Source organism: Ambystoma mexicanum, chromosome 13 (assembly GCF_040938575.1).
Source record: "Ambystoma mexicanum isolate Mex_15411 chromosome 13, UKY_AmexF1_1, whole genome shotgun sequence".
Classification (NCBI taxonomy): Eukaryota; Metazoa; Chordata; class Amphibia; order Caudata; family Ambystomatidae; genus Ambystoma; species Ambystoma mexicanum.
Window position 1 is genome coordinate 742,307,015 of NC_090938.1, and position 13,421 is coordinate 742,320,435.

The window sequence follows — 13,421 nt, forward strand, 5'->3', positions numbered from 1 at the left end:
GTCTCTCATTCAAAATGTATCTTTATTCTATTAATTTAATGTGTTATAGTTTTAATTTAAAACTTTACACATGTTAATGTTAAAGGACAATTGTACCGCGCACTATCACCACCGGAGTGGTCCCCTGGCGCTCTAGCGGATATGAAAAGGAAAGGGGGTGGGGTGAGTTAGTAGGACCGAGCGGGAAAAGTGCAAGAGAGCAGTGATGTGCTGTTGGCAGCTTCAGTTCGGTTAACACCGTTCGGTGAGCTCAGGTGTGGTTTTTGGTTGGTAGCCGTCGTGTTCTGTTGTGCAAGGCTATGTGTGATTTGATTATTTAAGGGACTTAGGTTTAGTCACCCTAAGTTTCCTAGGGTCATCCAGACGTGGACCCCTTGCTCACTGTGCTCAGAGAGGCACAGCTCCACCTCACTGATGAGGCCCAACAAGGCTGAAACACGTGTATGGGGTTGCTGTTGGTACTCTTGTTCAGAAAGGAATTGCCATAGCATTTTGATGCTGGACTCCCCATGTGGGCGGGACAAAGACTGATATGCAAAGGCATATTTCCCATCTGTGAAAGGTACAGTGAGCTAAAGTGTGGCTGCGGACTCTCGAGTGGGCACCTTCCCAAAGAACAGGTCAATGGGCCGTGTTTGTTCTCGCAGAGGGGCGCCTATGGACTATTTTTTGATTATTTAAGGGACTTAGGTTTAATCACCCTAAGTTTCCTAGGGTCATCCAGACGTGGACCCCTTGCTCACTGTGCTCAGAGAGGCACAGCTCCACCTCACTGATGAGGCCCAACAAGGCTGAAACACGTGTATGGGGTTGCTGTGGGTACTCTTGTTCAGAAAGGAATTGCCATAGCATTTCGGTGCTGGACTGCCCATGTGGGCGGGACAAAGACTGATATGCAAATGGATATTTCCCATCTGTGAAAGGTACAGTGAGCTAAAGTGTGGCTGCGGACTCTCGGGTGGGCACCTTCCCAAAGAACAGGTCAATGGGCCGTGTTCATTCTCGCAGAGGGGCACCTATGGACTATTTTTTTATTTGTTTTGTTGTTGCGGTGTAGTGACATTTATACGGTTTGGTGTGCCTTAGAGGTGTGGTTGTGTTTGGTTAGAGTTTGAGAGGTGTACGCCGAAGGGTGAGATTTTTAGTGGGTTGGTTAGTGGCATCGCTACCTAGATGTGATGCATGCTAATTTCCAAATTCTTTCTAGATGTGGCGCATGAATATCTCCACATTTCTATCTAAATGTGGCACAGGCTAATATTCACAAATCCTGTCTAGATGTTACGCAAGCTAATATTCATAGTTGTATCTTAAAAGTGGCACAGGCTAATATTCACAATCCTGTCTAGATGTGACGCAGGCTAATATTCACAATTCCATCTAAATGTGGCACTGGCTAATATTCACAATCCTGTCTAGACTTGACACAATATTCACAATTCTATCTAAATGTGACGCAAGATAATATTCACAATTCTATCTAAATGTGACGCAAGCTAGTATTCACAATTCTATCTAAGTGTAATGCAAGCTAATGCTCACAGTTCTTTCAGGAGTGGCTAGCACAGTCGGGGTACAGTTCATCTAGATGTGAGAGATGGCTAGGCAATACAGTTTACAGCTTAGTGGATATATATGGGGTTAACAGTTGCTAAAAAGAGAGTGGTACATCATGAAGGCTTCAAGTTAATGGGTGGTGGGGAAGATAAGGTAGGAGAGAGGTGGGACAGTTTAGAGGGGCGCAGTGATTGCTGTGCCCCTGTCTCCACACCTACTTTGTCTGTCGCTGCTGGTTGGCGGCTGCCTGCTTCCTGCTTCCCCTGCTGACACCGGCTGACAGCATCTGGAGCTGCTTCTGTAGGAGCTGCCCTTTGCCTTGGGGCCCTTAGCCGAGGGCTGCCTGGGCAAGGCTGCCCTGAGTGGAGGTCAGAAATGGCTTTCCCTGGCCAATCGAGAGAGCAGTGGCAGGGGAAGGGAGGCCGGAGAAAGGAAGAACCAGCAAGCTGGCTGCTTTGCAAGCGAGGGAGGGCAGAGTTACAATTCAACCAATGCGAATGGTGGGGGTCGCACTATGTGTCGCTGCCTTCATAAGGGCAGAAGGCAGTTAAAACTGGCCTATCGGGGAGGACAGAGGAGCGCGAGGCGAGTAGAAGAAGAAGCAGAGCGAGAAAGCAGGGGGAAATGGTGTAAAGAGCAAAAAGAGAGGTATTAAAGACAGAGATGGAGACAAGATGGAGGAGGGGGGTCGCTGAGGATCGTAGTGAGAAAACAGGGGAAAAAGTGAGAAATGGAGGAAAGGCAGAAGAAGGATGCAAACAGCAGAAAAAAAGGGGAAGCAGGGAGTACACAGTGCAGGAAGGGGGACAATCACCTCGCAGGGGCCAGGACGCAAGATGGAGTGGAGCAGTCCTGGTCCCTGCCAGGTGGTTTTGCCTTCCTCTGAAGGAAAGGCCAATCAGCTGTAGGTTATCCGGGTCGGGGGCGGGAAAGAGAGCAAGGGAGAGGTTGCATATGAGAGCCAGATACGGCAGAGGCCGTAGTAAAAGGAAAGGCAAAGGAAGAATGCAAACAGCAGAAAAGAACAGAAAGAAGAGGGAAAAGGGCAGAGGAGAGGTTGTATATGAAGCCAAGTACGGCAGAGGCTGTAAAAAACGGTAATGCAGACGAAGGATGCAAACAGCAGAAAAGAACAGAAAAAGAGGGAAACGGCAAGGGAGAGGTCGCATATGAGAGCCAGGTACAGCAGACACCATAGAAAAAAGGAAAGGCAGTCGAAGGTTGCAGACAGCAGAAAATAACAGAAAAAGAGGGGGGAAAAGGGCAGGGCAGAGGTTGCATATGGGAGCCAGGTACGGCAGAGGCCGTAGAAAAAGGAAAGGCAGACGACGGATGCAAACAGCAGAAAATAACAGAAAAAGAGGGGAAAAGGGCAGGGCAGAGGTTGCATATGAGGGCCAGGTACGGCAGAGGCCGTAGAAAAAGGAAAGGCAGAAGGAGGATGCAAACAGCAGGAATAAAAAGGTGAAGCAGGGAGGGCACAGTGCGAGAAGGGGGTCACTCACCTCGCAGGGGCCAGGACGCAAGGTTAATGGTTCACCTCATAAATTAAGGATGGCTTTAATCTGCTGTCTTTGCATAGACACCTATTCTAATCTTCCACAACAAGATCTGTTAAGAGAAGAGTAAGCTCCACCAAGGCAAACCAAAACAAAGCATCTTGAATCCCTTTCACCCACTCCCAAACCCATGCCTTGTGTTTCGATTTCCATTTCTTCTTGGATCTCCTCTTCCTTTTTGCACTCCTTCCGCCTTTTTCACTTCATTCTCCGGTGCGCTTTCTCCTCATCTGAATTACTTGGCTGCTTTTCACTCTTTTCAGTCTTTTCCTTTTCACTCTTCTCTGATTCTTCAGAAGCCTCTTGGGCTGCCTCCTCGCCTCCGTCATCTTCAAGTTCACCCTCTTCCAGTTCCCCATCTTCCCTCAGGAGCAGAAGCCTCTTGGGCTGCCTCCTCACCTCCGTCATCTTCAAGTTCACCTTCTTCCAGTTCCCCATCTTCCCTCAGGAGCAGAAGCCTCTTGGGCTGCCTCCTCATCTCCGTCATCTTCAAGTTCACCCTCTTCCAGTTCTCCATCTTCCCTCAGGAGCAATCAATATATATATACAATAAGTAATACACAAAAAAGCAATACACAGAAGTAAAACCAGAGATTACATGCACTTACACATATACTTATTGACATTGATAGTTAAATAGTTAGAAAGCCACTGTATCAAACGATCAACAATCAATCGGCAATTAATCACAATCAGTGTCAAATTCATAGTTGCCACCATGCATATTTAATAAATAAGATGTATCAATAGTGTGTTAAAATACATAAAAGCAGGTTACCAAGTTTAAACAATTTAAACAGTACAACAATAAACGAAAAACTGATAAGGAACTCAGCAAATTGGCAGCATATATTGAGATATTGAAATATTGAAATAATCAGGGTCACCATATCCTCGTCACCTTCTGTGCCCCATTTACCTGGGGCGCAGATACGTTAAAGAGCATTTTCATTTCCTTCTTCATGTACCGTAATTAAATGTATTTCCACCACCTTCCATGTACTATACAAGGCAATATGCAAACCCCTAATATAGGTATTTAAGCATTTCTTCCAGAATGACAAATCCTTAATGGTGTAAAGTTGTTATACGAATTTACTCAAGTGTTTCATGTATACTGGACCCAATTTTACACATTCTGTCAAAACATGTGTAGCTGACTCAGTGTGTGCCTTATCAAGGCACAAACGACATAAACACTCATCTTCCGGCAGAGCAAATGAAGGGCCCAAAACACTCTACACCGGAATCCTATTAATACGTAATAGAAGAATGAATCTCCTCAATTGAATTGAAGGAGATAAGACTAAATAGGGTTGCTTCTTCTTGAAGGTGTATAACATATCAGGCACAAAGGTATAGCTTTTTAACAAGGTCAAATGTACAACATTTTCATTCCAGTCCCACAAGTCTAGGCGTCTTTCGAAGCGACGCCGGAGATTGAAATATTCTTCTCCCCATTTGGGGATCCAACCTATATCTTTAAATAAAGAGTTCATACTCGTTCTAAAGCTGGATTTCATTTTCAATCTCTGCTCTACATTACCTAGACTTTGTAGGAGAGGATTAGATGGTCCATTCATAATTTTTATGTACATGATAGATCTCTTCTTCAGGACCAAAGATTTGAGTGAATCAATACCAGCTGGAGCCTCAATATAGCCATGAGGACACACTTAGGCAAACTCAGTAATTTCCTCCAAAATCTACCCTCAATCAGCTGGAGCCACTTTAAATCAATATCTACCAGACTCTCCAGGCCGTAAATGACAGCCGGAACAAGACACTGTAGATACAGTTGTCTTATTCCAGCCAGCGAATATCCAGGACTGTACAATGCGTGTCATTTATTTTAGGGGGACAGCCTCTTGTCTGGGACAAAAACAGGGGAAGGTCTGAGACATAGAGATTATATAATAGAGGAGCCGTGACACAACGCCGGGCTTAACCACGCAGATTTGAATAACGGGCCTGGTCATAGCTCCATCACTATGCAGTCTCAGACACACTGGGCCTCATTACGACCCTGGCGGTAAGGGGTTAGCGCCATCGTTAGCTGCGCCGACCCCTTACCGCCAATCACGAGTTCCCTTTCCGCCATGGCGGATTTTACACCTGCTTTTAGCGGGTGTAAAAATCCATGGCGGTAAGGGAACTTGGTGTTAATTACGCCACCGTAATTTACGGTGGCGTAATTAACGCCTTCCCCACTCCCATTATGCCCTATGGGGCAAAAATGGGAATGGGGAAGGGTAAATGGGGATTGGGGATTTACCGCCCCGCCAAGGTCGGAATGGGGCGGTAAATCCCCTTACCGCCATGGTGTTAACGTAGTTAGCACCATGGCGGTAAAGTCACGGCCCTGGCGGTAACTTTCCGCCAGGGTCGTAATGAGGCCCACTGTGTTGTTACTATGTAGTAACTGGATAATAGAGTATCCCCGATGGGCAGCCTAATAAATCTAATTTGCGCCAGAGCAAATCCCTCCTGACTGTATCAAAAGCTGCTTTAAAGTCGATAAAAATAGCATATAAAGGGGGATTATTTGGGCCTTGTGCTTGCTTAATCAAGGAATCCACACTGGTATCTATCCAAAATATTACCATGTTCTACCCACTTTTGTAATTCCTTAAGACGGAATGAAGCAAAAAGCTTCCCAGTAGAGTCCACCATAGACAGTAGTCGGTAGTTACCAGGGTCCAGGGGAGAGCCTTTTTTTAGTATTGGAACAAGACTTTCAGTTTGCCATGAGATCGGAATTGTGCCTTCAGCTAGGACTTTATCAAATAATATTTCAAGTATGGAGCACCAAAAATGAGGATTATGCCGCAGGACCAGATTATCCAAGCCATTGGGTCCAGGAGCCCGAGAAGATTGTAAACTCATAATTTTCATATATATGTCCTCCTCGGTAATCTTAAATACCAAACCAGACTGTTTAAACTCTATCTGAGAAGGCAATGGCCCCGGGGGGAAGGAATTACGCTGAGCCAGGAACGCCACCCACTCATGCTCATTAATGGGGTTAATCATAGATTGTTTAATGCATCCCTTTGCTTCACCCAAGATGGCTCAAATGCTACGCGCGTCACCATTGAAAATAGTCGCTATTTGTTGCCAAGCCGGCAGAATGTAGAGAGTCCGAGCCCACCCTGTCCTCCCCAGGGTTTTCTCATTCAAAATGTATCAGAATATAGAGATTCCCGAGCCCACCCTCTCCTCCCTTGGGGTCTCTCATTCAAAATGTATCAGAATGTGGATATCCCTGAGCCCACCCTCTCCTCCCCAGGGGTCTCTCATTCAGAGTGTAGAGATTCCCCAGCCCACCCTCTCCTCCCCGGGGGTCTCCCAGTCAGAATGTAGAGATTTCCAAGCCCACCCTCTCCCCCCCTAGGGGTCTCTCATTCAAAATGTATCAGAATGTCGAGATTCCTGAGCCCACCTTCTCCTCCCTAGGGGTCTCTCATTCAGAGTGTAGAGATTCCCCAGCCCACCCTCTCCTCCCCAGGGGTCTCCCAGTCAGAATGTAGAGATTCCCCAGCCCACACTCTGCTCTCCGGGGGTAGCTCATTCAGAATGTGCCTCCCAGTAGTGGCTCCTTTGCCCTTCCTCACTCCCCTGCCGGTCTCTTGTTTCTCATTTATCACACATGTGGTGCTGTCTACCCCTCTGTTTTATAGGGGATGTGCCTCCCCTCCCTTCCGCGCCTGTTGATTCAGAGCCTTCCTTTCCCATCTTTAGGGATGGGGTCTCTTTTTTCTCCCCCTTATCTCACCGTTTAGACCCCCTTACTCTTACTTGTCACTGGAGGCCGAGGGTTATATACAGCATCTTTCTATAATTCTCAGGTGCAGTGAAGTGAAGGCTCTGAAGCCCCAGGAAGATGCCCCTGGAATGGAGACAACGCTGCAGAGCACCACGCGACATGCCCACCTGCAGGAGAAGCTCACGGAATTAAAAGGTAGATATGAGTCGAGGCCCACCCAAGAGGTGATGCTGATCGGGAAGGCTTTCCAACCATCTCAACGCACTTATTTAATTGAAATACATGTAAATATGCACAGCTAAATGAAAAACAAATATGTCGGTATTCTTGTATATTGTATTGTATTGTTTTATTTGTTTTATTTGTATTGCGCACCAGACTCACAGGTAGAAGGGCGCAGAGCATAAGATAATTCAAAGCTTAGTTACACAGAAAACATACAGAAATAACCAGTTAAACACAAAAGATGAATGTGGTACGCAAGTGAGAGTGACATAGCGAGATGCAATGTACGGAAAACATACAAATAAATCATAGTAGCCTTAGTAACATGAGGAGAAAAACTGTACAGTTTGAAGGCAGGTATTTACAAGTATTTACAGTCAGTATTGGCAGTCAAGGTGTAATACAGTGGCAAGTAGCAACTATAGGTCTGAGTCTTTAAGCCATTTAATAGTATTCTTGCGGAAATTGTGGAAGGCTGGTCGACTCTTAGTGTCGGTGGTAGTGAGTTCCACAATTTAGCAGCCTTGACTGGGTAGCTACAGCCCCCGATTCTAGATAACTTAAATCTAGGAACTGCCAGGTAGTTGGTATTGGATAGTCTAGTGGTCCTAGTTGAAGCCATCTTGTTGAATCTTTCCGACAGGTGCAGCATTGTTTAAACATTTGTGGGTTAGGGTCGCAACTTTCAGCTTAATTTTGTCATGTGTGGAGAGCCAGTTATATGCTCTGCGGGTCGTGGAGTTGTGTTCTCGCTTGGCAATACCTAATGCGGCTTTAAGAGCATTATTTTGCAGGGTCTGGATTTTTTTAATTATTTGTTTATTAGCACCTATGAATAACGCATTGCAATAATCCAATTTTGATAAAATAAGAGCTCGAGCCAAGGTGATGCAACTGCTATTAGATAGAAAAGGTTTGCTGGCTCTAATCAATTTGCACGTGTAGGCTGTGGACGAGGCCACCGCGTTAACTTGCTTGTTGAGAGATAAGGTCGAATCTAGGTAAAATCCTAAAGTCTTTACCTCCCTGGCCACAGAAATAATATTGTTATCAATATTGAAGGTGGAGTAGTTGGAACTTAATTTATTGAGGGATGCAGTAGTGCCCAGGATGATGATCTCAGTCTTGTCGTCATTGAGGCATAGACCGTGGGTAGCCATCCATGCCTGGATGACGAGATATATCCTGTTCACCAAAGCCAAATCCTTGTCGTAATCACCAGAAAGAGGTAAGAGGATCTGGGTGTCATCTGCATAGTTAGTGTAGGTGACACCCAGATGATCCAGATCATCAAAAAGGGGCTTGATGAAGATATTGTAGAGAGTAGGTGAGACCCATGATCCCTGAGGCACTCCACAAGTGATAGGGATTGGGTCAGTGGCTGCAGTTGTTGAGAAGACTCTCATAGTCCGGTTACTAAAAAAGGATTGTAACCAGACTATAGCTTCCGCTGAAAAATGGGCGGCAGTGTCAAGGTGACTGCAAAGGACTCCATGGTCGACTAAGTCAAATGCCGCGGAAAGATCCAATAGGAGGAGGACGGGAGTCCCCTTATCTCTGAGTTCGTCAAACTGTGCCTTTTAGTCTAGTAATGCTGTTTCGGTTCCATGCTGTGGCCGGAATCCAGACTGACGTGAGACTAATAAGGAATTAGATTCCAAATGTTTTTGAATTTGTGAGCAAGCCATTTTATGTAATATTTTCAGCAGGAATGGCACAGTGGTGATGGGTCGGTAGTTAGTAGGGATATTTGGGTCCAATGTCTGTTTTTTTAGAAGTGGGAGCACCCATGATTCCTTGAGGTTAGCTGGAATTTTACCAGTAACGAATGAAGCGTTGATCAGTTTAGTGATGAACGGGGCCAAGTCTCTAGCGGCATCCTTTATGAGTTGTGCCGGGCAATGATCTCCCTTACAATTGGAGGGTTTGAGTGATAAGATAATTTTTTCTGTATCAAGTGTAGTAACTTTGGAGAACTTGAAACGAGGGGGGTGGTCAAGGCTGTTAGGTGTGGTATCAGCCATGGGGGGAGATGTCCTGATTAATGACTCTTTTTTTTCTTGGCAATTTTCGTAAAGTCATCACTTACTGACTAGTGCGTGCTGTATATCGGAGCACCAAGGTTTATCTTTTGTACAATTATCCGGTGTGAGGATTGGGGTTTCAAGCTCTTTAAGTATAGCAAAGAGTTCCTTCGTGCTTGACTTAGCCTGGGCTATTCTAGAATTGTAAACTTCACGCTTTGCTTGGAGTATTTCCTTTTTATAGAGAGCCGATATAGTATGGAGGTTAGTTTTATTTTCCTCAGATGGAAGTAGTCTCCAGGTTACCTCGCATTGCCTTTTATTTTTCCGCAGAGTTTTCAGGTGTGGAGTGTACCAAGAATTCAAGTGTGCCTTGGGTTTACTTTGTTTTGTTTTTAAAGGTGCTATGGAGTCTAGGGAGGCGGACATAATTTGATTAAATTCTTTAACTAGGACATCCGGATCCATATGATCTGGGAGAGCATTGAGTGTAGGGAGAATCAGAGGGAGCAGGTTGTCAACTGAAATATTCTTTTTACTCCTAGTTAGAGTGGGAGGGGGAAGAGCAGGCATAGTAATAGGTCTTTCCGTACCTAGGGAGAAGGAGATCATGTAGTGGTCAGTCCAGATCTGGGGAGATATGGAGCATATTGTAGTTTTGCCATTGTGGTCTGCCACCCAATCTAGAGTACGGCCTTTGATATGGGTGGGGTCAAGCACTCTTTGAGTGAATCCTAGTTCAGTTAAGGTATTTGTCACACTGGCTGCCTGTGAGTCCTTGGGGTCATTGAGGCCTAGATTCATATCTCCTAGTATTAGTACCTGAGAGGTATTTTTAAGGTTATTAGACACAATGTTAGAAATGTCTTCCTCAAAGGTACTAATATGGCCTGGGGGTCTGTACACCAGGTGAATCGTGAGAGTTTGGGTTTTATTAATAGTAAGTTTGGCTGTAAGGAGTTCACATGATTTGATTCGGTCAGAGTTATTAATCTGATAGGTAGATCCGCTTTGGTAATGAGGGCAATGCCTCCTCCTCGTGAGTCATTTCTATCGGCTCTAAGGATAGTGTAACCATTAGGTATAGCTAAGGAGAGAGCTGGGCCTGCCGCCGCATGTAGCCAAGATTCAGTAATTGCCAAAATGTCAAGGTTTTCAGATTGGATGATGTCCGCTGTCTCTGGGGCATGAGCTACCAGAGACCTAGCATTTAGCAGTGCACCTTTAAGGCAGTGGTTGGTAAGTGTTAAGGCTGGTAGGGCTTTAGGCTTTTGGGTCTTCGGTGTAGTATGGTTGAAGGAGTTATATGCAGAATGTGTCTTTCTAAGATCTACTTGTGTGGGATTAGAGGCTTCTAGGTGGGGATTCACCTTTTATTGGGGCAGGTAAGGGTTCTGGGTAAAGGTTCAAATTATTTTTGAAGCCTTGAGCGGAGTCTATTATTTCTATCATGCGTGTTGCATGGGTAAGAGTTTAGTGTAAGTGGAGGTAAGGGCTCCATATTTGGTTTGGCTAATTGTATAGAATAGTTTGGAATTTTTGGGTGGGTAGTGAGTTGAGTAGTGCTACCATTAGGGATGGTATAGGCGAGATGTGCTAGGGGAGTAATGGATTTATTCGATGGACATGTTTTTAACAAGGGCAGTAGATACATTAGAATGAGCATTTTAAGTATGGGAGGAGCACTGAGTAAGGGCAGTAAAGGTCTGAGATTCAGCAGGTAGTAGTCGGACTGAGTCAAAACCCTGAATCAATTGGGGCTACCCTTGTAGCTTGTGTAGTAGGCTGAGCAGGTGGGTAGGGTTCCTGGCCAGGCACGTTTACAGAAGAGTGCTGGCTCAATGAGCTTATGAGAGTGGATCTACCACTCTCATAAGCTTATGAGAGTGGTACTTGCATAGCGCACAGGTAGATAGCAACCAATGGAGAGCGTCACAATGGATGAGTCCAGGTGAGGCTGGCTATTTGGTGTCGAGAGCCGCATACCCTGAATGCTATTACCTGGTGCACCGAGTGTTTAGAGAAATTCCTTATATAGCAAAGTCTTCGGTTTTTTCGTAAATTGCAGGCATAATGGTGCTGTGTGGATGTGGGTTAGGATCATGTGCCACAGTGCTGGCGCATAATGGGAGATCTTTCTCTTCCTGTTTTATTGCTTTTGGGCATTTATTTATTTCCAGTCTTGCAACGGTGTGGCATCTGGAATTGCTTTGGCTTCCTAATTTGACCAGTTCCTTGGCTAGCTACTTTAAAGATTATTTGGGCCGTTAGAAAGGTTGGGGAAAATGCGGTGAAACTGTTTGATGCCGATGATTCGTGGTGCGAGGGTTGAGGGGGAAGGCCAGAGCAGAGTAGGTTTCCACTTCCAGGTGGCCTGGAACTGGGGACTACTGCAACCCTGAAACCCGAGGCTGGCCAGAAAGATTTGATTGTGTGCAGTCCTGCTAGTAGCTACCAAGCCGTCTGGCCATTTTTGTCACTTGGGGATAGCTTCGGCATTAATTCTTCGAGGTCCATGCCAGCTACCCATGATTGGATGAGTGTTTGATTGGATGAGTCATGATTGGATGAGTGTTTTATTGGATGAGTATTTGATTGGTGGTGTTCCCGAGAAGCAAAAACTATGTTTTTTGTGGGGTCGATTATAAGAAATGGACCGGTCATCCATGAGTGGATGAAAAAACTAAATGCATATACATTTCACTGATAATGCACTCGTTGACTTGTACATAAAACTCATCAAATCTAGCAAAATATGTAGTGGTGTGAAAAAAGATTAATTGGAAAATTAAATCATAAATATTGAATTTAGTTAGTCAAAATAACTCCTAAAAAAGGATAAATGGAAGGACTGACACAAATCATCATTAAAGAAGGGGAGGGGGAGAAGTTAGAAGGGGACAATAAAAGGCTAACCAGTCTTTTACCATTTTACTTTAGAGAAGGGAGGAATACAACTTTAAAATAAATTATAATGCAGAAAAAATAAACCAAAAGGTTGTTGATATTAAAAGTAGACATGCCAAAGGCCTTTTTCCATTAAGAAAAATGTGTTGTGAAAATAAAGAGTTTTTATTTTGGTCAGAAGTATTGTGTTGAAAAGACCGATCCGGTAGAATATGTGTGGCTTGGACCCTCCCCTTCCTGCAGTGGAAACTGAGCGGTTCTGCAGTCGTGGCTGCAAGGGCTGTTGTCCTATACCATGTGTTGGAGGTCGTAATGACGCATGTACATATGTTGATAGTGTACAGTTAGTAGTTTTGCTTACCTGTGATTTTCATTGATAAGAGTTGGTTCAAGCCCTAATACATATGAGTGCATTTGTATACATTCTGCCTAACTTGAGTTATTAGAGTGCTCTGTGTGTGCTTAATTAAACCCATCACCACCCACACTCTCCCAAGTCTAAGCCTTACTGCCCAGTCACACTACCTTGAGAGAGTTTGGCTAGACATTAGTGTCGTCCTGGTCACCAGAATAGGGTGGCCTCTCAGAATCTATCCATAGGGCTGATTCTGAATATCTTATCTTTACCACCTCAGTAGACCATGTCTCCTGATTAGAGTAGAGAGAACCCCAAAAGGCCAATAAAGACATTATTTATATCCTGAGAGCGCTGCATCAGGGACCCCTTGGCCTCTGAATAGTTTGAATACAGGTCTGACTGTACTCGTGACACAACAGTCTGGCCAACATTGTCTCAGGCATATCGGCTTCTCCAGACTTCTGGACTTGGACCGGCTCAGATAATAATTTAGCCTCACGGTCGGCCAGAGCCTGAAACTTAGCATTAACGCCTTTAGGGCTTGTGGTGTTGGGGTAATAGGGTATGTTTGTTCCAATGCATGAATTTACTCTCCCAATGCAGTCAATTGCAATCGTTCAGATTTGAGAGATGCACAGGTAGGGGGTAATGCAATACCTCGGGGGTCACATTTAAACCCCCCCCCGAAGTATTGCTTGCAAGGACACTGAGCCAGTATTGGGTTCAAAATAGGAGGTCCTTTTATCAAATATAGTGGCATGATACGCCTGATCCAATAAAGAGGCTACATTATCTCTAATCTTAATGCCCTTTTCCCTGGTCTGTTAAGCTCTGAAAGAGTGAGATCTGTGGGTGTGTGACCTCCCCTATGGGGTGCCGAGAAGGACAAGCCGAAACATGACAATGGACACCCAAGGTGGTGGGGGTGCAGTGGTGGGAGCTGGAGGGAAGGCATCGGGGAAGGGCAGGGAGTGGGTGGGTGCAGTGGTGAGAGCTGGAGGGGAGGCATTAGGGGAAGGGCAGGG

General features: G+C 45.2%; 1 protein-coding gene across 3 annotated transcripts in view; it reads left to right on the plus strand.

Moving 5' to 3' along the window:
- LOC138521877 (E3 ubiquitin-protein ligase TRIM39-like) overlaps window positions 1-13,421 on the plus strand; it is a 136,862-nt gene that overhangs the window by 74,821 nt on the left and 48,620 nt on the right. For all 3 annotated transcript variants that reach the window (XM_069635034.1, XM_069635036.1, XM_069635035.1), the window contains one exon: window positions 6,965-7,077. In XM_069635034.1, the coding sequence (XP_069491135.1) occupies window positions 6,965-7,077 (113 nt within the window). The remainder of the gene's footprint in view (window positions 1-6,964; window positions 7,078-13,421) is intronic.